At 37.8% G+C, this 27,098-nt stretch overlaps 2 protein-coding genes and 1 non-coding gene across 4 annotated transcripts in view; all 3 read right to left on the bottom strand.

Annotated features, from left to right (window-relative positions):
* PCDH11X (protocadherin 11 X-linked) overlaps window positions 1–22,561 on the bottom strand; it is a 790,467-nt gene extending 767,906 nt beyond the window's left edge. For both annotated transcript variants that reach the window (XM_021933048.2, XM_021933047.2), the window contains exon 1: window positions 22,186–22,561. The gene's annotated coding sequence lies outside the window, so the exon portion shown is untranslated. The remainder of the gene's footprint in view (window positions 1–22,185) is intronic.
* Window positions 3,704–3,894, bottom strand: LOC116272304. The gene has a single exon (XR_004181015.1). It is a non-coding gene; the product is annotated as a U2 spliceosomal RNA (small nuclear RNA).
* LOC110742187 (formin-like protein 1) lies at window positions 19,088–20,493 on the bottom strand. Its single transcript, XM_021933050.2, has one exon. It carries the CDS (start codon window positions 19,832–19,834, stop codon window positions 19,502–19,504), a length of 333 nt encoding a protein of 110 aa, XP_021788742.1. The 5' UTR covers window positions 19,835–20,493; the 3' UTR covers window positions 19,088–19,501.
* Window positions 22,562–27,098: the final 4,537 nt, after the last annotated feature.

Consider the following 27,098-nt stretch of genomic DNA (forward strand, 5'->3'; position numbering starts at 1 on the left):
ATAGTTTTAAAATATGTAATTTGTCTATATGAATTTACTTTGTGTATAAAGTGTTTTAAAGTGTTTATATCACTCCAAAAATGTAACTTTCACTAATGAAAGAAAAGTTTATTCAGGAAAATTATGCTTGACTATTTCCTTCCCCTTGAATATAATCAAAGGTAATCTACTACTTTCATGCAAATGTTTTTCAATCAGTTTCTGTTGAAGAAATCTCCATTATTCAGGCACAAAATGCAGCCTATGTTACCTTTTGTCCACATTTTGACTCAAGACCCTCTTTTTTTTTTGTTGACTAACAAAGAGAGAAAATGGATACTGCTGTTTAAAACCCTTTATGTTTTCTTTTTAATTCTTCTGAGTTGAATAAGTAACTGCCCTTCTTATTTAAATCATTTTACTTGAAGCCTAGATGGGATAATAAACTCTTTTTTTTTTTTTTTGAGACAGGGTCTTGTTCTGTTGCCCAGACTGGAGTGCACTGGCATGATCATGGTTCACTGCAGCGTCCACCTCCCAGGCTCAAGTAATCCTCCCACCTCAGCTTCCAGAGTACCTTGGTCTACAGCCACATGCCACCACACCTGGCTATTTTTTTGTATTTTTTGTAGAGACAGGGTTTCATCATGTTGTCCAGGCTGGTCTGGAAATCCTGGGCTCAAGTTCTCGGCCCTGCTCTGCCTCCCAAAGTGCTGGGATTACAGCCCAGGGCTCCCAGCAATAAACCTTTTTTTTAAAAAAAAAAAACAAAAACAAAAACAGCATTTCTATGTTTTAAGTAAAAATGAATAACTTTTGAATGTAAACTAAATATCCCTAACATTAAATGTAAGCCATCAAGTATCTTAACATGAATGATCAACTGAATATATTTATTATAGGGTTAGTTTGCCTTTGGTTTTGCTTTCTTTCCAAAGTCAATGACAGCAGTAGAAAGGGTCTAAATTTTCAAAAGAAAGCAATTGCTACCTCACATGCTAAATGGAAACAACCAAAACTAGGAACATGAACATTAAGTTACACATAGAAAATCATTTTAATTATAGCAAAATAATCTATTATGTATCATCTTTGTTCCAAACGCTAATAAAAAAAAATCCATAGTTTTCTGTGTTAACTTTGTCAGACAATATTTAGATATACAGTATATCACAGCGTTATTCTCCTAGGCATATATCCTTTTACTGTGCATCCCCAAGACGATTGAGGGCTAAAGTCAGAGTATGGGGCAAGCAGTTGCCTTAAAGAGCCAAAGCACATATTCCTAATTGTACATTTTGTTTTTACTTTTAGACAAAGAGATGCTTAAAAACAGAATAATAAAGGAGATTTTCAAAGTGATTATTTTTGACACAGATGCCTATTTGTAGAAGAACAGAAGTAGGAAACAGAGTGAATTGCAGTAAAATATTTAATCTTTCAACAACTTTATGAAGAAAGAGTAGTGAAAATTCAATGGAAGGAGGAAAAAAGAGAGTAGAAGGAAAAGAGAAAGTAGGGAGAAAATGGAAGAGTGTGAAAAGTGTTATGTAAAAATCTTTTCTTTTTGAGACAGAATCTTTCTCTGGCGCCCAGGCTGGAGTGCAGTGGCGCGGTCTCGGCTCACTGCAACCTCCGCCTCCTGGGTTCAAGCGATTCTTGTGCCTCAGCCTCCCGAGTACCTGGGATTACAGGCGTGTGCCACCTCGCCCATCTGATTTTTGTATTTTTAATAGAGACAGGGTTATGCCATGTTGTCCAGGCTGATTTCAAACTCCTGGCCTCAAGCGATCCGCTCACCTCGGTCTCCCAAAGTGCTGGGAGCAATTACAGGGGGGAGCCACCAGCAAAAACCTTAATGAGGTATCAGTTCAATCTCCCTACTATGTGAACCTAGCAACTTTCTTGCACCTTTTAACTCCCCTGACCTGGAATGTTGTAGGGTCTACTAAAGGAGTCAAAATGCTACTAGATAAAAGATACTTGGAACTGATTCTGTAAATGAAACCTCAAATGATCTAGTTTGTTATTCCTTGATTAGTACACATGAAAAATGCAAATTTTTATTTAGGAACATGTGTATAATCATTATATTGCCATTTGTCTAAGCAGGAATATTTAGGCATATGTATCCACATATGCCTCTCCATAAATACTAATGTCTAATATATGAATAATAGACATATATCTCTATAAGTGCACTTGCAAAATATGTAGAAAATGTACAACTTTGTTATGTGGCATCTCATCTGGTTTTATAAGCTATATGTAACAACTAATTTTAAAAATGTATTTATTTACTTATGAACACATATCAGTGTTCAGTGTTTATGGTAATTTATGAATATAAATGTTTAACATCTAGAGCCTTTCAGTTCTATTCTGAATAATACATTTTTATCACTCATTTGCACAGTCAGACAAGTTGTTAAAGAGTCAGTATTTTTATTTCACAACCAGGAAACTGAGTAGTTTTGCAGAAATTCCTAGTAAATCAAGTGAAAGGCCAGAAATCTACTTTTTTTTTTTGTCTTTAAACAATCTTATCAAGCTCATTTATATCATGTATCACATTATACAAAAAAAAAAAAAAATGTGTTTTACTCTTCATAGCAAACAGTCTCTTAGTAATCATCTCACACTCACTCTTGTGAGCCTAGCACAATTCCTCAATAGACATGTGGTCTTTTACTTAACAGAACTATGTATATTTGTGATTTATTATTAATTGAAGGATAATAGAAATTTTAGCTATAGATACACTTTTTTAATGTCAGTGAAGAAACAGATTTGTGTTTAGGAGGTAATGGATTTAGTTAAAACCTTTATTCAACTTTGTGGAATATCCTAAAATTTTAATTTCAAATATGCATGTATGAGTTTTTTTAAGAGATAATTCAGGAAAATAGAAAATATGGAGTAGGTAAAAAATAAGCTATTCAAAATCTCTGGAGAAGGGTAGGATTTCATTAAGTATTAATTGATGATATATGATAAGGCAAGCAGAATAAATGTGACTTAATCTTTTTTTTAAAGTATGTTTTGAATAGAAACATTTTATGATTTATTACATAATTTCAGAAATTATGTATATTATATATATTAAAAGAAGAAATAATCCATGTCTGAATAAAATATGTTCCAACAAGAAATGAGTTCCTAAAACCTCACTGCTATCTGGTGGTAATATATCCCAACAGCAGGAAGACAACCTAAGTCTTACAAAAATAGATTGTTTTCTGTGACAAGTGGAATTTTCAAGTAACAAAGTGACACTGAATATCAGCAAGAGAAACATAATTTCTAAGCACTACTGAAAATAAATTTCTATTTGTCTAGATCTAATTTGAAGGCCATTGTGTATCATATATTTGTAAAAGTGTCTGTGTACTTATATTTTAGAAAAGTGATTCTATTGATTTTTTTTTTTTGGAGACAGAGTCTTACTCTGTTGCCCAGACTGGAGTGCAGTGGCATAATCTCGGCTCACTGCAACCTCTGCCTCCTGGGTTCAAGTGATTTTCCTGCCTCAGCCTCCTGAGTAGCTGGGATTACAGGCGCCCACTACCATGCCTGGCTAATTTTTGTATTTTTAGTAGAGATGGGGTTTCACCATGTTGATCTGGCTGGTCTCGAACTCCTGACCTCAGGTGATCCACCTGTCTCAGCCTCCCAAAGTGCTGGGATTACAGGCGTGAGCCACCACGCCCAGCCTGAAACACCCGAGGGGAACACCGTTCCTGGAGGTACTGCAATACGAGATCGATGGGTGGAGTGGACATAGCAACCTCCTATTCCATCTCCCTGCTCCAAAAATCCATTTAATATATTGTTCTCAGATAGAGGACGTATCAGATATTAAACTGATAATAACAGAAACCACATTTGATCTTAGCCAAAAGGCTGAGAAGTGATACTGATTCTTTATTTTTTTTTCAAGTTTTTAAAATATCAAGATAAGAAAAAAACATAAAGCTTAGTTAATAGAATGAAAGTTTGGTTGGGCAAAATTTTTCCATGCTGTTTTCTTGTTTGTACTTATCAAGCAAATGCATCTGTGTTCATCTATGTTTTTGTTTGTACTGCATTTGCATCATTATTGCATGATAGTTATGAAGAAAATAAATCCAAGAGAAGATATTTTAACTTTCGACTTACTTTTGATCAATATCTTTGACTCATAATATTCCATTTTGACTGATAAGCCCTAAGGATATGATTAAAGAATAAGGAATTGCTGCATTTTAGTTGTCTTAAGGAGAAATACAGAGTGAGTTTTTTGGACAATAAGGCTAACGTCCACATAAAAATAAAACCAGCAGTTAATTTGGAAGAAAATCGGTTAAAATAATTGATTGATTCAACTAGATGTACTATGCAGATGGATTGTAAATAAACTCAATTCTCCCTTTATAGTTCAAACAAATGTTATTTAGTTATTTAACGCTGAGAGACATTTTATCCCTCCAGTATTTATCTCAGTATTATGAATCAGGATTTCTTAACAGAGACTAGAATTGAAAGCTCTTATTTTAACTTCAGATTGTCCAAGCAAATCCATTAAAAATCAAAGCTGTACATGCCTCTAGATCAAATCTGTCAAATTTCTAATACAAGTGAAGTAAAAATGCAATCATCTTTGATGAGAAAGATCACAAGCCATCTATAATTTTAATTTGCTTAAACTCGTTATATAACCTACAACAAAAGTAGAATTATCAAAGGAGAATATCTAGTTTTAAATTAGACACTTCAAGTGTGTGTGTTCACATTCACTAGGCTGTAACTGAATTGTTAATGACAGGCGATTTTATAGACAGAATATTTCTCCTACAATTAAGCTGTCCAGCAGAAAGAAGAAAAACCTTAATATTCAGTTTAACTGATGTACTTTTATGTTTCCTCAAGGCATGGTGTTCTACACTCCTAACACAGTTAATAAAGCTGAGAAATGGATATAATATAAAACATTTATCTAAAGAGAAATTGAAAAGTTTATGTGTATAGCAATTATTAATATAGTTAAACGATATTTCAAACTACAAACAAAAATAAATTTATATTTTGCATTCTGGTTAAAAACCTGGACTATTAAGTGAAAAAGATGTGAGTGTGATCCCTGAAGTGGCCACTTACTGTTTTTATACATTTAGGCAAGTCTCAATTTCTATATTCATAACATGGAGATAATTAGACTACCTCCTGCTTCACAGGGGCACAGATGCAGACATCTAAGATAAAACTAAGTTAAAACTAAGGATTAATTTGTATCAACTATATATATAATTATTATTCAGTATGCAAAACATAATTATTTTGGTAAATTTGGCATTGGCATTTTAACCATAATCTTTGGTTCAAAATGAACTTGGGTTTTTCAGTTATTATGAACTTGCTACTTTTAATAATCAGTTTGTCAAGTCAGCTATATCTAGATAAGAAAATGATATTGACAATTTTTCTGCCCTTTTAGTCCTTTAACAATTTCCAACTTTACTTGTTTGTCTTCAGTAGCTTCTGAATCAAGGAGATTCTTCCTCATTGAATTTTTTCACCACATTAATAAAATTTTAAAATTTATCTATATAGTAGTTTCAAAATAGTTATGCAATTAAAAACCTACACCTAAAATTTTCTCTGAAAATTAAAGACATTCAAATTATTTCTTAAAATAATTTACTCTAAAAATGTATGCTATGCAGTAGGAATACATGGCTCTGGTAGAAAAGAAAACAAAAAAAAAATAGACCAATAACTTTTGCTAGATCAAATGCTGTCTGTTCACAAGAAAATTCTTTTACATCTTGGAAAAAAAGAGATAGCTATGTAAGATAAATTTTCGTTCAAACAAATATAACAAGACTAAAATATAACTGAGGTTGCTGGCTTTTATACTACTTCCTTGCACTTAGCCAAAACTTGTTAATTTATATTTTGAGAACAGCATGACCTTTAAAGGTGTGTTTGCTGAAGAATAGTTTACAACTCCATTCCATTAATCTATTAAAAGTTTAATGTGTTAGACACTTTTAGCAATAGAGCAAACACATTTAAAATATTTAAAATGGGGCAGATATTTAATTTTCTGTAAATAAACAAAACGTAAATTCCATAAATTGAATGATTGGTAGTGTTTATGGAACATTAAAACTTTACCTTAATGTATTTTGGGGTCTTAAGTCATAGGGATCTGCTACTAAAATTAAGATGACTATAAAACTGTTTTTACAGTATTTCTGCAAAACAAACTTCTTGGACTCAAAAGAGATCTAAGTTGCAGTAAAGTATTATAGTGACATTTCAGTAAAATTTAAAGTTTAAATTGTAGCATAAAACCTGATGTAGGAGATGTACCTAACATTCAAGATGGTAAATGTTATAATGTATGTAACGTTGCTTTATAAAATGTAAGCTTCATTCAGAAAATTAGAGTTAGTATTTTTATGTCTTTAATGTGTTGAAAAAGAGTCACCATTTTACTATTTAACACACATTAGTTTGGTATTTACTATTCAAATCGATAACCAAAACTAGTTTTAACACTTTGGACTATTTCAGGCTATACGATCATTACACATGTGATTTTAAAAAATGTACATAAGCCCTTTTACTATGGTGAAAGATGTGACAGGCGATATAGTGAAAAGCACACTGACCAGGGAGACCTAGATTCTATTCCAGACTGCCTCTAAGTTGCTTTTGTGACCTTGGGCAAGTCACTTCAAATGGAATGGAACCTTCTGGAAAACAACACACATTAAGTCAGTAGGTGTAACTGTTCATAGCTCATAGTTAAACGGTATTTGTGTTTTAAGTTACTTCCAAAAAAGCACAATTTATGCACAAAGACAAAAAAATATCAAAAATGACCTTCTGTGTTAGTCTGTTTTCACCTTGCTGATAAAGATATACCCAAGACTGGGCAATTTACAAAGAAAAGAGGTTTAATGGAGAACTCACAGTTCCACGTAGCTGGGGAAGCCTCACAATCATGGCAGATGGCAAGGAGGAGCCAGTCACATCTTGTATGGACGGCAGCAGGCAAAGGAAGAGGTTGTGCAGAGAAACTCCCATTTTTAAAACCATCACATATCATGAGACCCATTCACTATCATGAGAACAGCACAGAAAAACCCACCCCACCCCTATGATTCAATCATCTCCAACCAGGTCCCTCCCACAACACATGGGAATTATAGGAGCTACAAGCTGAGATTTGGGTGGGGACACAGAGCCAAACCATATCACCTTCCTAAGTAAAAATAGGAAAATCAAACAAACTAGAAATTCCAGGTTATTATAGAATGCCTAGGAACATGCATTTCACTACAATAATTCTTATTTTCTTCATTTGGAACCACTAATAATGACGACAGAAAGAAAATCCCAACAACAAACAATTAAGTATATTTTCATCAAAACACTGCTAGTTATGATTTACCTCAGTGTATTGCTAATTCAGTAGAACCTGAATATCTCATCACAATTTGTATTTTTTTCTGCAAAGAAATGCTATCCCTAATCTAGATTCTGTACCTAAGAAACATTTCCTTCTTTTATTAAAAATCTCAAATCACTACATAATTCCTAGGCTAAATTATCTACCACCAGTAACTCAGTCCACATGGCAATGGTGAAAAGCTCATGGAATCTTTAGTTACTCCTGACTAAATTGATGATGACTTTAGGCAAGTCATTTAGCTAATCTGGACTAGCCCGATTCTTCATTTGAAAAACAGAAATGGACAAAAGAAAGGGAAGATAAAAACATCTGGCCCAGCTAATCCACAGGGTTGTTTGAAGTGTTAAATGATTATATGTAAAGGCTTCTTTCAAGAAAACATTCACTAATAAATATCACCTTTATGTAGAACTGTAGTTTTAAGGAAACTTTACAATAAGGATAGTGTTTTTCTTATATTCAATGGCACTTCAGCAAAATATGTGTCATCATTTACACTTTTAAGTCTACTAATTAATTCATGGTATTCACTAGAGAAACTAAACAGAGTTTGCTTCTCTAATAGCAAAATGTATTTTTGTAATAGTTTCTAATAATCTAGTTCTTCCAATGGAAAACAAAGTACGAGCTCAGTGGATAAAACTATTCACCCCACATGGTTAACTACTATTACAGAAATCTGTTATGGAAATGATTGAATGTAATTCGAATAAAATTAGAAACTTGAAACCTACCAAAGTTCTGTGATCAAGCATTGCCAGTACTCAGCCAGAGTAATACACCTTAGTGTATTATTAACAGTCTATATCTAAGCCATCCCATAGCCATAATTTTCTTTTTTGCTCCCAAATACTCTCCCTCTAGACCTATTATCACAAATATTTTTATCTTCACAGAGAAGACAATCTTTTGGAGTTTGACTCTGGTTTCTGAAACTATTTGAAAATAGAACCAAATCCTAATTTGTTTTCCAAGTTAGTATTCCTTTCTTGTTCAATGTGATAACATCCTTATTTCCTAGTCCACTATTGACTACTGTATAATTGTATAGTTATGTTATCATATGTTTTAAATTACTAAAGTCAGGGATATTACAATAGTTTTGCCAAATAAGATTCAATAAGTGCTCACTGAAACTTTCTAATACAAATTTAAAACTCCTAAAAAAGTGAATATATTCCAAATTTTTATTTAATATATACCCTTAATTATATTTGAACCTAATAAGTTGGTGCATATATTAGCTGATAAAACAAATATTATTCCAGGTATAAGAACAAGGATCTACTACTGTCTCTGACACCTAAAAGGTATGTGATTTTAAGAACAGAAAAACTTGTTTTGCCTCCTTCCTCATATGCTAAAAATATATAATATATGCAATACCTGTTTCACAGAACTGTTGTGAGATTCAGATGAGACAAAATCTGCCAGAGTACCCTAAAATGCAATGAAAGCAATTTAAAAGTGATAATGTAATTATTTACATAGTAAAATCTGTGATATTAGTGATATTGCCTTTAGTAGTTACTGCAAAGTGCTATTTCCAGTATTTTCTTTAGTTTTTGTGTTAAATTTCATGATAAATCTGCTTTGATTTTTAGTTTACCTGTTTCAAAAACTTAGTAGTTTCAGTTAAAACCAAAGCATGTTCTTAGGTGATCTATTAATGTGAAAACCTGCAATTATTTTTGCATCAATCTAATAGTTGCTATCGTTGGTATAGGATATAAATAATATATAAAGTGTAATGATATTTTAAAGGAAATACTGGATATCATGTTCTCAAAGTGTCTTCCATTTCTCTGAATCATGATGCTTATTTGAGTTGTCAGTCCTTATCCTGGAACCTAATTGTAACTCAGAATTGTAATTTTTTTCCTAATGAATATAATCAATCCAGTTCCTTTAATGTTCTTACTAATTCTTTTGTGATCCTATCATATTATTAGCAATTGTAAGTACTTAGACATTTAGTATATATTATATGGTATTGTCTTCTGGCTAATATTGCTCAACTTTCACTGCCATCTCTTTAAAATCTGTTCTTCAAGTATGTGATTTATGATTAAAATTTCATCAAGTTATGCAATATTTTCCTGTAATTAAAAGTAAACTCATTCTAAGATCTACTCAAATTGATTCTGAACCTGGAAATATAACTGACTTAAAGGTATGAAACTGAATTGGAATACTCTGACACCATTATTTTGTTTAATATTTTGAACAATTCTAGTATTTGCTAGATTAGGCCAAGAAGTTATTTCATATTTTTTCCAGTTATGAGTCTGAGATAGTCTGATTTTTTACATGTATTTCATTACATATGATTTTTTTATTTTAATGTCATTATAAATTAACTCAATTGTTTCTCATTGTCTTAGAACATGAACAGATTGTGTTCATAGAACTGATATTTCTACTTACCATACAGTAAGTTTTCTTCTTTATTCTTTGATAATGGAGTATGAAGATGTTTTGCTATGTGTTTGTTTTGTCTTGATTCTTATATTTCTTTTCCTTTTTGTATATTTTGGATTTTCCTTCTCAATAAAAAATTCTAAAGAGATATAGGGTATTTTGGCTGCTATACGTGCCCCATTAGGTACATGGAAACAGTCTATGCTTAAATGATAAGGTTTGGATTCGTGTACCTACCCAAATTTCATGTCCAGTTTTAATCCCCAGAGTTCAAGGAAGGGCCTGGTGGAAGGTGACTGGATCATGGGGGTGGATTTTCCCCTTGCTATTCTTGTGATAATGAGTGAGTTCTCATGAGTTCTGATTGTTTAAAAGTGTCTGGCACCTGCCCCTGCTCCCCTTTCCTCCTGCTTTGGCCATGTAAAACGTGACTCCTTCCTCTTCGCCTTCTGCCATGATTGTAAGTTTCCTGAGGCCTCCCTAGCCATGCTTCCTATACAGCCTGTAGAACTGTGAGCAAGTTAAACTTTTTTTCTTTATAAATTACCCAATCTCAGGTAGTTCTTTATAGTAATGCAAGAACAGACCAATACAGAAAACTGGTAGCAAGAGTAGGGTTCATACCCACATGGGCACTAGCTTAACATTATTAAGTAATGTTAAGAGTAATGAAATCCAAGGCAATTTTGGCAGACACTCAAGTTCATTTAGCACTTACAAAAACATTTTAATCCAATTGGCCCTTTATCTCACTGAGATCCTCAAATTATTACCACTAAACAAGCTTTGCTGTTCCTGTAAGTATCAGAGCTTAGAAAAGACTAGTGCAGTTTCATTGGGAAGGTGATGACTTCTGAATCTCAATGGTACAATTAAGACATTAATTCCAATGCTGAAGTGAAAACTTTCAGTTGTTTTCCTAACCCTGCTAGAACCAGACCGTGTCTTCTAACAAGCACAATTAAAACATTTGCACTTATTGCAATGGTTGCTTTTAATGTCATTTGTTTTAATTTGATACTGTTTCTGAGCTGCACATAAAGAAAAGTGAACTATGAAAGTTTTCCTAAACTGATAATGCATGAAAGTTTCACTTAGATTAAGGGACTATTCTGCTGTATTCTAAGATAAAAGTCCAGTTGTGAGGAAAGTGGTTAGCATGGTGTCTAACCTACAATTTGTTACCATTTTGAGGCCCTTTTTCTTTGAGATAGCAAATACAAAATAATCTCTACCAAGTGTCTTTCGTTGTTGCTGTTGTTGTTGTTCTGCAAAATGTGAATACTAATAAGAAAATTTAAAAAGTCTTCAAACTAGGTAAATGAAAATCTAATTGGCCATTTTACTCTAAAATCTGAATGATTAGCTGACATGTTTAATTTTGATATTCCACAAACCAATTATCTTTAGGGATCTATACTATACTAAGACTTCTCAGAGCTTTTGGATTTCTTTAAAAAGATTTTAACATATTGGTACACTATTGACACTGTATGATGAATGGTTTTCATTTTTGAAATGGTATAATCGTATGTACAAAGTGTCCATGAAATAGATTTGACTGTAAAATGAACAAGCAACTGGTTGTTATTCTGAACTACAGCTTCAACCAATATAATCATACCAAAGGTTAAAATCAAATTTAACCTCTACATGCAAATAAGTGTAAATCTATTTGAATTTAAAACTTTCATCTATTGCACATACCTAATTTTTTTGTTTGTTTGTTTTTAAGAAATCCTGTTACCCTTGGCTTACTTCATCTTTATCATGTTTGTTTACCAGACTATGAATTAGCCCCTTTCGGATAACTGTAGTTTGAGAGGCAGCAGCTTCCATGTGTACAGGAAGCTTGTTAGAAATGCAGAATTTCAGCCTCACCTAGAATCTACTGAATCAGAATCTGCATTTTAACATTTCCAGATGATCTGTCTGCACATTAAAGTTTGAGAAGCACAGGAATAGAATGTAATTTCCTAGAAACTGCAGTTTAAAATAACAAGTTGTTAGCAGTGATGCTGATTGATTAGTAATTGTATATTGGTTCTATTTCTTTCTAAAGTGTTTTGATTCTGTTGTATATGCCAACCACCCAAGTTTTGAGCATTAGCCTTATATTCCCTTATCTGTTTACTCCTGTATGCAGTTCTGAGGCATTCAAAATGTCTGTGACTTTCAATGAATTCAAATGCTCTTTCTTAAGTAATCCTGCTTTGCACTCATGGCCATTATAAAATGGCCAGCATACGTTGTAACTGCTTTATTTTGTGGACGCTAAAACTGAATTCATGGACTAAGAAAGGCTGCAGACAAGGAAAGCTTTAAGAACTGTGGAGGCAGACTGAAGGGTAAAAGGTCACTGTCAAACTGAGCAAATTCTTTCCCAATCTAAAAAGAAAGGCAAAGGAAATTCTGCCTGATGAGCTCTCACGTAAAGGTTTTGTCCTGTTTGTGTGTGAGTTTATTACCTATTCTTAAGCCTCTCTTTAAAGAAAATTAATGTATTCACGTTTTGGAAGATTTTGATTCTCACAACCTAGCAAACAACCATCAAATAACAATTAAGGTATTTAAGGTATTCTCTTTTCTTTCTTTCCTTTTTTTTTTTTTTTTTTTTGAGACGGAGTCCCGCTCTGTCGCCAGGCTGGAGTGTAGTGGTGCGATCTTGGCTCACTGCAATCTCCGCCTCGTGGGTTCAAGCGATTCTGCCTCAGCCTCCCAAGTAGCTGGGAGTACAGGCACACGGCACCACGCCCAACTAATTTTTGTAATTTTTTTTTTTAGTAGAGACGGTTTCACCATGTTGGCCAGGATGGTCTCGATCTCTTGACCTCGTGATCTGCCCGCCTCAGCCTCCCAAAGCGCTGGGATTACAGGCCTGAGCCACGGCGACCAGCCAACAACACTTAAGGCATTCTAAATATACAATATGAGAAGTAAAAGAGAGAAGCTATCCAAGGCAGTTTCAAAAAGCTTGCATATTTCACACTAAACTGAAAATCAGGCCCTATCATCCAGCACTCTGGTAGTTCTCTTTCTTCTCTATTTGATTTCCTTTCTCCTCACCTCTTCCTCTCTGTCACAAAGTAAAATAAAGCAGTCTAAGATTACTCAGGAAAGAAAGGAAAGCTTTGCTTTGGCATAATTCTCCCGCCTACCTTTGCCTGGCCTATACTCCCTAACAAACGCACATATGCCCTGACATAGAGAATGAGATTATGTAGCAAACATCAAATTTTAAAGAATGCACTCAAAATCTTCCCCAGATTACATTTAAAACTTAAAGTAAATGTGTACTTAACTATTTAGGGTAAATATGCATTTATAAAAATAAAATCATCCTTCCAGGAATGTATATTTCTAGCCATTTTAAGTAAATGGGCTTTTCCAGTCATTTTTTTAAAAATTAAAATACTTAATGCATTGATACTTGAATCTGTTCACTTGTTTTCCATATCAAAACATCATTTTTTATGTTTTGTAACATAATATGCACAATACAGGTGTTTTAATCATCTCTATTCAAAACAAAATGTGGGAAACAGTATTTTCTAGATCTGAGTCAGAGTGGGAAATGGTTTACTGCAACAAAAAACAAACAAACGAACAAGTTTTGGACACATTTAACTTTCTGATAAGATACTATTATTAAAGTTGAGCAAAGGTAATTAAAAAGCCCTACATGATGGTGTTTTAAAATTCTAAACACATTGGAAAGCAGGGAACAAGTATGTTTGTGGAATTAAATTAATTCATGCTATCACCCAGTACCTTACATGAACTCCTGTAGCACTCACATCACATCCCTGAGCCTTCCTTTACTTATCTGTAAACTGAGAGGTTTGGACTAAATTATCTTTCTGGTCCCTTCCACTTTCAGAGTCTACAAAACCTGCACCATACTTGGTGTGCTGTAATGTAGAGTGACAATGAATATTTGTTGAATTCAATTTGATGTGACTATATATTACTTTGTTGTTGCTGTCATTCATTGTTTTAGCCCTATTAGAATATAAGTTTTTCAAAGATAGTACTCTCTGAAATTTCCTTAAGGGCCACCCTTCACATTTAAAGTATTGCAATGCTGGACAAGCCATAGGTCTTTAGTTATTGATGGTTAATGAATCAATACAGTCAAACTGACAATACATGCAGAGCCAAGGGACAAGGAAAGAATGTCCTAGATGTCTACTGCTTTCTGTAAAATATCACAGGATTTTTTTTTCCCTTTGCAAAGGGCCTTGAAATAACTTACAATTCCTTCATTTTACTTTTGGAGAAATTGAAGTCCAGGGAGGTGAAGGATTTTGCCCAAGGTCACTCTCTAGACACTAATAAAACATAAATCATACAAGACCTTGCGTTCACACAATTTAAACCCCTGCTCTCACTGTACCTAAAAAGAGTTTGTAATCTGAAGACAACAAACAATGATTTGTATTTTGGGGGCTTAATATCCTTTTGGTTGATATGATACAAACCCACACTCAACTGATTACCAAAGATATGCTGCTTCCAAAATGTCATGTCAGGAAAAAAACACTACCTAAAAATCATTGGCAAGCATCCCCTAAAATAAATCTTATGTAAAAATACAGGTGTTCTAAAGAAATGACAGTAGGATACTAGGATATAGCACTAAATATTTGCTACATTAAGTAAACTCAAACTTTATGGGCTGTCATTATGATGTGTCATAATTAAATTACTTTGTAAACAAAATGGAAGAAGCATATGAGCATGTACTGCTAACATTTCAATAGTTCTACCATTTATTTAATATATATAATTAATATATATTAAATATATGAATAATATATAATTATGATTATATATTATAAATAATATTATAAACAATATATATGAAATCATATTTTTACAATGCCTAGTGCACAAAGACACTAAATAGGAGAATATAATGCTGGTAGAAAATTAACTGACAAACTTATTTTAATATATTTGAACATACTCATCTTTGAAATTTTTATTTTTTAATCCAAAACACATTATATGTTTTGCTTTTTACATTCAGAACTTTGACAACATATACTTAAAGATACAAGAGAGGCAAGAAGGGATGTTAGGAAAAGACCTGGCTTGGAGACTAAAGACCATCAATCCTCTTGAGGCTTCCCCTCTTAATTCTGGAAATCCTTAGGGAGCTGATTTCATCAGTGGGAACTTCAGTCTCCCCATTGGCAAAATGGGTATAACCATGCCTTCTTTTTCTATTCAAAAATTTTTATGAGACTAAAATAAAATAACTTTTTAAATGATATAAAAATATAAAATACTATACATATTGAAGGAGTTAAAGAATGAATCAAAATAAAGGTGACAGAAAACAATCTTTTAATTTCATTTTATGTGATGATAGTAACTGAATTATATAATGAGTTAAAATCTCAATTTGCACTCTAATCACTTAAGGATTTTTAAAAGAAATGACTTTTCCTTTAGTTTAATTAAAATCCATCAGCAAATTAATTGTATCATTGTCATGCTAAAAGTTAGATTAGATTATTAAAACAGTTTTTATTGAACAGAGACAAATATTCTTCCGGAACTTATTCTCTTCTTTCATTTTCCTTTCCTCTTATTTACCCAAATCTACACATTCAAGAGAGTAGGTGTACAAAAATCATTCTTTCAGATTTGAGCTGGAAACAAAAGTTATAGCCACTGATGTTCTTTGTCTTAATATGTATTATATTGATCCAATGCTTAACACATTAGAGACAATTAAAAGGGCAGTTTAAATCCTTGAACAGTTGAGGATTTTTAGATTGCAAAAAGATAATAGGTACATTTATAATTTCTGGCAAGCCACTCCTCAAATTCCAACAGTAATTGAAAAATACTCTTTTTCCCATGTTTTGGTGCTGTTTGATAATGAGAATGCAGTCTTTCCCCAGATGTAACTGAATATCAAAAGACACTTTCAATCTAAAATAGCTTTCTCTATCTGATAAACCTTTATTTTACAATGAACCTTGCACAGAGAATAAATCTTGAGGGACCATGGCACATAGGTCATTTGATGTTTTCTCCTAACAAAAGATGACCACATTTTAGAGACGATGCCTTCGTGAAGAACTTCTATTGAAAAATAACACCATTTCAAATATGATTAATTTGAACATTGCAAGCCAGTTTGGAACATCAAGACATCTTACCTAGTTTTCTTCATTCTGGATACTGAATGATCAATAAAGTCGTCAAATAACAGAACTCTGCTCAGACAATGACATGTAATTTGGAATGTTGTAATATAAAGTCAATCCAATTAAATGTTCCAAAATATTTTATTTTTCCCAAAGGTAAAATGTATATATGTCTTTGATGAAAAATGTATTTTTACAGCATACTCTTTCTTCCCTTCCCAATTCCCAACGACGTTGAATCAATTCCACTGAATGTAGAGAGAGAAGGACGATATGAGAATTGCACCTTTACTATACACACACAAAAGTAATTTTCGAAGAATGCAGTTAAAATAAAACAAACAAGGGCTCCTTTGCCTTTGAACATTGGTAACTGTATGTTGACATGAACGCACGTTGACACAGGCCTTAAAATCCTGTGTGTGGGCAGAGGGGGTCTGCTGAGGGGGCTGCCTTCTCAAAATATTTAAACTTGAGCCACTATACCAATCCCACAAAGCAAAAAAAATAAATAAAATAAAATAAAATAAAATAAAGAAGGGAGAAGGGAATAAAATAAGAAAATTTCACCGAAAATATAAAAGGAATGACCCAGGGGAAGAGAATATAGCAGAAAGGATGGGATGCAGAGAAACAGTGTCAGGAGTGTGTCAGTGAAAAATTCAGAAAGGTTGGAAATACTCCCCAAAGTACAATATTTGAATCCCTAGCCACAACCAAAGGAAAACAGACATTTGCAGGCATAATAAAAATATATAACAAATTGAAGGAATTCCACTAAAAGTCTTGTGTGAAATAAAGCAGCAAAAGACACAGAAAGGAAGAAACCTTGATGAAGAAAATTTGGCAAGTCTAAGCAAGTTTAAAGTAGAGTGGCTGGCTTTTCTTTCCCCTTAGCTTCTTTGAGGTCAATGAAAGATAGGACAATCCAAGGTGGCTAATAGGGAGGAGGATGTAAAAGGGGGAAATGAGTGGACAAATTAGCAGGATAATTAATGCAGGGGAAAGAGGCGGGGGATAGCTGACTTAGAGGAGGAAAAAGAAGCGAGATAGAGCTATTTGTTAGTGCCTAAAGGGAGGAAAAAGATGAGATTAAGAGGCTCTAACTGGTTGTAGAAAGAAGGCTGAGTAGGTAAACTGTTACATGATGTAGGGTTCAGAGATGATGCAGGGATGTGTGTAGAAAATGGGGTGAGGTGAAGACGAATGTGCTTGCAAGTTGCTGAAGGAGTGGGGGTCTCCCCTGGATAAAGAGAGTTTACTCCATAGATGGAAGATGGAGAATTTTTCGAAGGCTGGATGGAGAAAGTGAGATGGTAAAAAGATCTAAGTGGATAGATGATGATGCCTAAAGAGAAATGTTCTTCCCCAAAGTAGCCTTCCTTTCTTTCTTAGTTATACTGATTAGCTTTAGGTCCTATTCATTCATTTGTCCTCTTTTCTGAATGTTACATTATCTTCTTAACATATTTGCCTCCACTCTCTACTGTAATACATCAATGTATTCAATTCTTCATTCAAATGCAAACAACAATAATATCTCTACTGTGTGCTATCTATTGCCCAATTTTCTCAGGCTATTTTGTTGTTGTTACTTTAACAAATTTGCTGGAAAAAAATCGTCAAAGGTGTTTTAGGTCTACAAAACACACATATACCTCTAAACTTTGTAACAAGACATCAAGCCCTCATGCCCTCCCTTACTTATTCTGTGTGGGGAATGACCTTCCAGATATATTTCTTGGCTAGCCACTGACCAGGAATGACTATTTTTAAAACCACAGACCTCTTCCTCCTTTATGAACCTCTTCTCGACCTCTTAACAAAAATGAATTCCTCCCTCCATTATGCTCAATTACACCATTTATCACATTGTATCCTAGATCCATAAGAGTGTCATGGCTCAAAGAGGCCCATGCCATGTTTGTCATACTCTCTTTTGTATTCCTAGAACCTAGCACATTGTCTGGCACAGTAGGTGACTAATTAAAGTTTGTGGATTCTTCAGTGAATAAATACAGGGATGACACCTCCTTTAAAATGTGAAGCAAGATTCTTGGAGAGAATTAGCTTTCAAAATTTCATTCCCTGTATAATTCTTTCCCACTAAGAAAACGTGGCTGCCATACATATTTTTTCAATGTAGCTCAAAGCCAGTGGCTTATATAAACTCTCCTTGTCGATGTGCCTCCCCTTTCTCCACCAAGAATCTTATAAATCCCAGCTAAAGGCTGTTGTGGACTGCTTGCGCAGAGAAAAAGAATTTTCTGCTTTCTGAATCTTTTAACCAGATTTCTTCCCTGCCACCAGCAGTCTGGAAGCTCTCTATCAAGAATTTCTATCTTGCAAAAAATATAAAGTTTTGAACACCAAGAGAAGGAAGAACGTGAAACCTGCAATCCCTTTTGCCAGGGCTTTCAGCTGCTGAAATCCAGCATTACCTGGGCGTCCTTCAGAATCCATTCCGGTGACTAAAAGGCCAGGGAGTCAGGGGAAGGGGCAGGGAGTGGGGGTGCATAGTTTATTTCAACTCTTAGTAAATGATTGAACTCTAGAAAATGAGTGTGTTTTATGCTTGGTCGGAGTTTCTTTCCCATTCCTGTATTTCAGACGCACAGCAACTTTAAGTTTACTGCCAGCTATACGTCATGAAAGGGAAGCTTTTCATCAAAGGGAAGAAGAAAAGGAAGGAGGAAAAATCCTACTTTTACAAAACAGAGTAATTCTTTGCTTCTGCTCCCTTTCCCCACATCTCTCACCTGCGTCCAAACCAAAACACAGTAGGTAAGCAGTTTGTTGGTGAAACCGATTTGAAGGCTTTTTTCCTTTGAAGGTAATTCTGCTCCAGGCGCCAGTTGCCTCTACACGCCCTGCCTCTGCCCTCCTCTTTGCCCTCTGTGCAACTCTTTCCTGGACTGCATGCTGCGGCCCTTCTACCAAAGCTAAAGAAGGAATTGTCCGCAATCAGGAAAACAGATTAGCCTCAAATTTGGCAAAGCAGGGGCTTGCTCCTTAAGACTAGAAGAGCAAGTTTTGTGAAGGGAAGCCTGTGGGTCGTCTGAAAGAAACCTATTCCTGCATCATCCCAATTTGGAGCGCGTGTCTCTAAATAAAGAGCATGGTGGTCTTTCCCCCATGGCAGTAGTGGATACAGCCTTTCCGCAACTTCCAATTTGCAGTTTCTTCTTTCTGTGAAGGGGACTCCCCAGCCAGCGCTTTCGCCTAAGGTTACAAACCCTCCCCCACCGCACAATTTTGTGGGAAAGATGACCCTCCCCGCCTTCTAGAGAGCTTGCTCTGTGACAGGCGAAGCAGCAGCCACGGGCTTTTTAAAGAGGCCGGTCTTCCCAGCCTTCTTTTTTATCACCCGAGGGGAGAGAAAACAGCAGAAATTTAACACCGGTTACTACTATTATTGCATCTGGAACACTTGCCCTCTAAAATGTTGCTAAATAAGTAAATTCACTGTGAATAGTTAAGGTGCAAGCTGAAAAAGGGAGAGAGCTGGGGCGCGGAGGAAAGGAGGAAATGGAGGAGGGAAGACCCCAAATCCGGGTTTGAACTCCGGGTTTAAATCCGGCGGCGGGCCGCCAGCAGTGGCCACCCCCGCCTCCGGCGCCTTAGCGCGCCTCTGAGGAGCGAGGGACTGGAAGAGGGGGGCTGCGAGCCGGGACCCAGGAAGGGCCAAAGGGACACGAGGGCGGCTGCGCGCAGGGAGCGCGCGGGGCAGGGCTGCTCGCGCTTGCGGGTCGGACTCGCAGCTCGGCTTCCTATCGGCCGGGCCAAGCCTCTCTGCAGCTGACATCATTGCCAGAGGAGGGGCTGCCCCTGCCAAGGCGACTGAAGAACAAGGTTCTCGGGCCTGGTAGGCAAAGGCGCTCCCTCGCCGCTTGGCGAGCGTGGCGCCCTGGCAGCTGCAGCGGGACTCAGCTTTTGGGAACTGCACGCGCAATTCTTAATTTAGTCGAGGGGGAAAGGTATCTTTAGACCTTAGCGCATCCATCTCTCGGTTCTTTCGTCAAAACCGCCCGCACACCGTCCGCGCTCTATGATGAACCAGACAAAGGCAAGAAAGGGGGAAACGTGTACATACACTATTACTTCGACTTGCTTCCAATTGCTTCCCCACCCCCATCCCATCCCCGCCGCGACACACACACACACACACGCATACACACACACACAGACCCACAGAGGAAAGGCCAGCCCTGGCGCTGGAATTTCCTGCCGGGATTGCGAGAGTTTGTTTCAAACAAGATTAAAAGTGGAATTCCGTCAATCTTTACCAAGTTGCGCTGGTGCCCGCAAGTACCGTTTCCTTTTCTATTTTGAGTCACACCTGTTTTACTTTTTAGCGGGCCTAAGAAGACGGTTGCTTTAAGTCACAAAGCACCGCTATGTTCTCAGGTGTTGTGCTCAGCGTTCGGAATTCTCCGCATGCTCCTCAGGTTGTTTCCTGGTTGCAGCGCTAAGAGCGCACAGGCGACTGCTATGACACCATCGCCTCCTCCCCATCTTTGCTGCCCCCCTCCCCCTTCTACCCGGATTTTCAACCAGTTTCTTCCACACACTTTTCTTCGTACAAACAGATCCTAGGCTGGATTTAAATCCCATTTTGTGATGTTTCCACACAAGAAAAGGACACTTTAAAATTTTTTATTTTGTTTGTTGTTGAGCTTTCTTTTTCTTTTGTCCTAGCCCCTCTTCCCCACGGTTTCTGCTTTGTGGGTGTGTGCCGCAGTGGCGCAAATAACAATTCCCAGCCCCCAGCCCCCATTTTGCATCGGAGAGGCTAGGGCTCACCCATAAGCACTTCACATGAGCAGCCTAGCGCCCCACACCCTAAGCCGCAGGCGGGTGAAGCAGAGGAACGCGGAATAAATCATTCTGAAGCAAAAGGGCCCATCTTCGGTTAAGCTCTAAAAGTCTTTCCTTGGGAGAGGCAAGGAAGCGGCTCTGGCTATACACTCTGAGAAAGTGACCTCTCCTCCTACCCCTCAGTCCCTTTGCGACTAAGCGCTCAGATGCAAGTCCCAGCTGCAACCCGGGCGGACTGCCGCTCCGCTCTTCTAAAGTCTAAAAAATGCACCCGTTTGCGGCTGCTCGCTTTTAAAAAGTCACATTTTCCGATGAATCTCTTTTAAAAGGTACATTACTTTTCTCGGGGGGAAAAAAAAGCCGTTTTATCACTACGCGCTTTAAGAAAAAGAATTCCTTTGTGAGGACGTGAACTGTTTCTCGGTTCTCTCTCAGAAAACACCATCTATTTATGGGATAAGTGGGCGGTTTATTGATTTATTTATTTGGCCAAGGGATAACAAGTCATTTCTTTAGAGAAAGGGGAACCCTTTTATGTCTGGCAATACTCTTAGAAAAGTCATTGTTTTAAAAATGAGAAAACGATGCCGTTTTCCGGCTAGATTATAAGTTGGTTTTAAAAAAAAAATAGGCAGTATTTCTCACACCTACCAACTCTACATCCAGCAGGTGCTGGCTGAGTATAGCCCCATAAATAGGGCGGGAAGGAAGGGCGGGGAGGCGAGCGCCAAGAGAAACAGCACCGGGAACCCTGTGCGCTCCTGGCTCTCCTGGCTCTCCGCTCTGCGCCAAGGGTCGTACCCTGAAGGGTTGGAGCCAGCCTGGCAGGGATCCAAACCCGAGCCCCCAGAGGAGCGCAGCGAGGCCGGGGACAGTTTCTCGGCTAGAGGCATCGCCCCTCAGCTCCGATCGCTCTGCCGGGCGACTCGGGAGTCCGGAACGTGCTCTTTTGTCAACACCCGCCCCAATCTTAGAGTTTCCCTCAGCCTCACTGAAGCTGGCTGCACCCATTAAAGGGAGAGACCTTTTTGCACAGCCAATGTCGGGGAAATTCATGCGCCGACACATTTCTGACAAAAGTGAGAGTTTTCCCAAAGTAACCAAGCGCAGCGGTGGCAGTGCCAAAAAGATATTCTCCCTGCGCTCTCCTCTGGGGTTTGCTCTTTCTCTTACCTACTGGGAAGAGAAGGGGGAAGGGAGAATAGCAGAAGCGTCTTTAAAACCACCCGGTTGTCATAGTTCAGACCTCAGGGGCAGGCAGCGGGCAGTGTCCGCGCACTAAGTGTGGAACTCACGCCTCCCTGGCAGCACCCTGTACAGATACCCAGTCCGGTTACTTACCTATTAACGATGCCTTTAGAGTAGAATGAAGAGGTAAAACGAAAAGGAGAAAAAAAGGCTTCCGCCCGCTCCACGGAGACTGCGACTGCTGTAGCGGGCTTTACCGCCACAGCTCGCAGTCCGCAGAGCAGCCGGAGTCGCTGAGGTTGCTTCTGAGGCTATTCAGGCAGCCCGGGCTGCCTGTACTGCCTGTATCGCCGCTGGCTCTGCCACTCTGCGCACTCTGTTTGGCTTGCCTTCCGCTTTGCCGCGCGGGCAGCTGAGTGCAGCTCCTGCTCACGGCTCCTCCCGCCCCGACAGTTCGCCGACTGCAAGGAGCCAGTGCCGAGCCAGCCCTTTTGAATGGCGAGGGGGAGGGACTTAACAGAGGGGGAGAAAGGGGAAGGAAGGGGGGTGAACCAGGGGAAGGCGTGGGGAGAGAAGTGAACCAGTGTCCGGGCCGCCTGCTGGGAAGGGATGGCGCAGCACCAACTGCTGAGTACCCCCCTCTGGTCCCCACTCCCTGCACCTCACATCCCCCATCCATCCGGGGGCGGCCCCTCCCCGCTGACGGAAAACCAGAAAGAAGGGCGGGGGAGAGATGGAGGTAAGCTTAGGAAGTTACTGCTCGCCTCCTGGAGAAGGAGGCCGAATGCGTGCTGGCGGCACTCTCCCGTGCGGGACCCGCTGCTGGAGAAAACGCGCCGCTTTCGGGCTGCTAGCTTTCCTGAGCAAAACCCAGGGCATGCAGTGTTCTCCTCGGTCCTCTGCTCGCTGTTCTCTTAGGCTTCCCTTTAAGTTTCACTCATTCACATTTTCTCAGAGAAGTTTGATTTTTCTTGTGTGTTTTTCTTGTGATCCCGCGGGCTGCCCTGACTCCAGCTAGAGAACAAGCATCCTATAGCACCATTTTCTCATACAAAGGATACTTAAGGCAGACTAGGGGAAGTAGGGGCAGGAGCCTGGCAAAGTCACAGTTGGAGCTGAGAGGCTGTCTGCATATATCTTACTCAACTGTGAGCGGGATCTGGTACTTCGATCGCCTTTCCAGATTAATCCTCTGACAGCAGCGAAGGGGTGTGTGTGTGTGTGTGTTTGTGTGTGTGTGTGTGTTTGTGTGTGTGTGTGTTTGTGTGTGTGTGTGTGTGTGTGTGTGTGTGTGAGAGAGAGAGAGAGAGAGAGAGAGAGAGAAGGAGAAGTTCTAGCGACCTAGCATTTGGCTACCCCAGAGAGCAAGCAGGAGTGAGTCAGGTGGCATTGCTGCCAGAGACCAGGCAGCGTCGCGGGCGTGGACGGCGCTTTTCCAAGGTAGGAAAGGGTGCAAGAGAGGGAGGAAGCCAGCCCGGAGCCTCATGCCTGGTGCTTACCAGCGAGCTCTGGCTGCCTGGTGGGCGACGGCTGGGTGGGCATTGGAGTGCCAGGTCCCCAAGGACCACTAAAGCTACCAGGAGGTATGTGGCTGGTATATGCCTTCGAAGGGTCGTGGGTATAAGGAAGTGGGGCCAATTCCCCCGTTCCTGGCATATGATTAAAAAACCAATAGTAACAACATCAAAACCACCCCAGCTGGTCAAGGAACAACTCCTTCAATTTACCCAGGGGCCAGAGAATGAACCAGGTGAATTTTCTAAATTCCTCTCTCCAGAAAGGTGTACGATTTTATGGGGGAAATCCACTTTCCGTGCTTATCTTGTAGAAAAACTTATCTTTCTGGTGTTGTGCAATTTTTTTTTTAAAGGAGGTGGCTCTTTTTCCTGAAACAAAAGGAGAAAAAGTAGAGAATGTTTTAGAGCACCAAGAACCCAGTATCCATTTTTTTTATTTTTTAGTCTACTGAATGGAAGAGGAGATGACATCTGCATAGAGATAGAACACCAAAAAGGAAAAAAATTTCAGAATTATAAGAAGTTGCTTTTTTCTAATAGCTTCTTCAGGGAAAGTTTTTTTTTAACTGAAAGGCAAATCTTTATGACTTGTTTTCCCACTACATCCTTCTCCATCTTCTTAACTGCCTCCTTTCCAATTCCTGATATTTTAAAGGTTAAAACCTTGGTTCAAATATCCCTCACGTCACTTTTTTGCATATTTTTATACCCAAAGCCATACTACTAGGAGAAACATCAGCACCGCAGCTCAATGCAGGTCTGCATGAAAGAAAACAGAGAAATGTTTACTTGCACAGGTGTGAGGAGACACTTCACTATTACATTTTGCTCCTCCTGTAACTGTCCCTCCGTTATTCACAGTATCCAACACATGCATTGTACTCTTCTTGGGAGCTAGGAAATGTCTGAGAGGGGAAATCAGAAGCTGCTAAATGGTTACAGCTCTGACTCTTGGGGATTGCACTACTGGATGAGACTGTGTCATGGGAGATGGCAGGAACTCAATGCAAATAAAATCACTGATTGATCCAGGGACAGTGTGGCACGGGCATGCTATGGGAGTGCTTTCAGAATACTAATAATTATTCATAACATCCACATTAGATACCAATTAATTGATTTCTGAAGATTTCCATTTAATCCCTAGGCAGGAGAAGATAACTATTTCATCACCATTTAAAGTATTTAAAGTTATGATCATGACAGACTTATGAGATTAATATTATTATTCCATTTTGCAATTCCTGACACTGAAGTTCATAGAGGACAATTGATTTGCATAAGACCATGGCACTAAAGAGTAATAGACTCTAGATTTCTATTCAGGGTATATAACTCATAAATTCAGCTACATGGTTACTTTATAGTTAATCTGAATTCTTCTACATATAATATGGAGCAGGGCATTTAGTTTTAGGTGTATAGTCCAATAGAAAATGATCTGTATAGATTAGAAACATTACTTACAGACCAAGGAGACTCTACTAGTTGAACTAAGTAATCCAGAAAGTTACCTAAGAAATTGAGTCTGTTGAAAAGACTGACAGAAATCCACATCTGAAAATAATGAAAAATTTCCCCCATTTTCTTTTCTCCTGTGTTCTGTCTGATGGTGGCACCAATGAGCAACAGAATAACCGAAAGGCACCTGGCAAAAAGCTCTAGACATTGTAACTCTAAAAGGACCGAAGAAGACCCTTTTCTGACTACAGACAGAAGAACTCCCCGTTACTGAATGTTTTTTATGTACCATCTGCATTATATAAATTGTCCTATTAATCCTCCAAACCATTCTGTGAGGTAGGTATTATTAGCTTCATGTTTTCCTTAACAAATGAGAAAACAGGGACTCAGTAAAAATGCCCAAGGTATTATAGCTATAAAATACATGGAAATTCCAACCCATGTTACGTCCAGTCCATTGTGCTGCCACTCAGCATATAGTCTTCAGATTGTGTAGTGACACATTTTCAGAATGTGCATTACATCAAAGATGTTATGACTAACAGAAGTCCTCAAAAGCAAAAAGGGCACTGTGGGAATCTGGTTTTTGGATGAGGTGTCAGGAAGGAACCGTAATATTTATTGCATTTTTTTCCTTCAGTGTTCCCATTAGGAACCTAGACCAGGGTTCTGCTATGATCATAAAAGGGAAATTATGGTAATATATACCCCACAAACATGGAAATATGCCTATTCTCTGAGGGGAAAACTCTAAAGCTTTTATGATTATATAATGGATCAAAGAAGAGTTTTCAAAAACATCAGTGAGTAAGGATGTGTCTCAGGCCTGTAAGAATTGATTAAAACCAAGAAATAACATGCCCATATAAAAAAGGATTGATCAGCCATAGAATCCTAGTGAAAGAAGACTCAGAGAGATGAGCCTTGGCAACACCTATTCATGTACATCTTCATTTCTCTGGCAAAATCACCCTTGATATGAGATTGATGAAGCCAATCAAATATTGTTATTTCAATTCCCCTTGCATGAAACATCCCTTATCAAGCAATCTGTCATCTCATTGTGATCTGTCTTTCCATATAGTCTCTGTTCAGAAAGAGAATGTACAGGTCATGCAGACAGACGACAACAGAGTAATTTGTATTTATCATGTGACAGTTATTTCATACTGAATTCCATTCTTTTTTTGTGTTGTACATCACAAACTGCACTATACATTGCACAGAAATGTTATAATCAATGAATCATCATTGCTATTGGGAAAGTAGATTAGTGTGTGGGAATGAAACAGAAAGACTGGATAAAACACATTCTCCAGGATATTTTTACTGTTTAATATTAAACCATCAGCAACAATTGCATTCAGTAGGAGGGAGTGATGCTCAGTAGTTAAGAAAAAAACCTTTGGTTTTTGACCAAATGTGGAGTTCTGGCTCTGCCATGTTCTAGCTGTCTGGCTGTGAAGAAATTAATCTCTAGACCTGTATTGTCTGATAAGATAGCCACTACCCACATGCTACTGAGCACATTAAATGTGGCTTGCCCTAGTCGACATATGCTTCAAGTGTAAAGTACACACCCAATTTTGAAGGTATATCACATAAACACACGTACATACACACACACATGCATACATACACATATGTAAAATATATTGGCCAGGTGCCATGGCTCAGGCCTGTAATCCCAACACTTTGGAGGACCAGGGTAGGAGAATTGCTTGAGCTCAGGAGTTCCAGACCAGCTTGGGCAACATAGTGAGACCTCATCTATACTAAAAATAAAAAATTCACCAGGTGTGGCAGTGCACACCTGTAGTCCCTGCTACTGAGGTGGCTGAGATGGGAGCATTACTTAGGTCCAGGACTCGAAGGCTGCAGTGAGCTATGATTGTGGCATTTTACTCTAGCCTAGGCAACAGAGCAAGATCCTGTCTCAATATATAATATAATATGATATAATATAATATAATATGCTATAATATAACATAATATAACATTATCATTGCATATCAGTTACATATTGAGTCATTGGTTCAACAAATATATTATTAAATTAATTTCAACTGGGCATTTTTAATATTT

The sequence above is a fragment of the Papio anubis genome, chromosome X (genome assembly GCF_008728515.1).
Source record: "Papio anubis isolate 15944 chromosome X, Panubis1.0, whole genome shotgun sequence".
In the NCBI taxonomy this organism is placed as follows: Eukaryota; Metazoa; Chordata; class Mammalia; order Primates; family Cercopithecidae; genus Papio; species Papio anubis.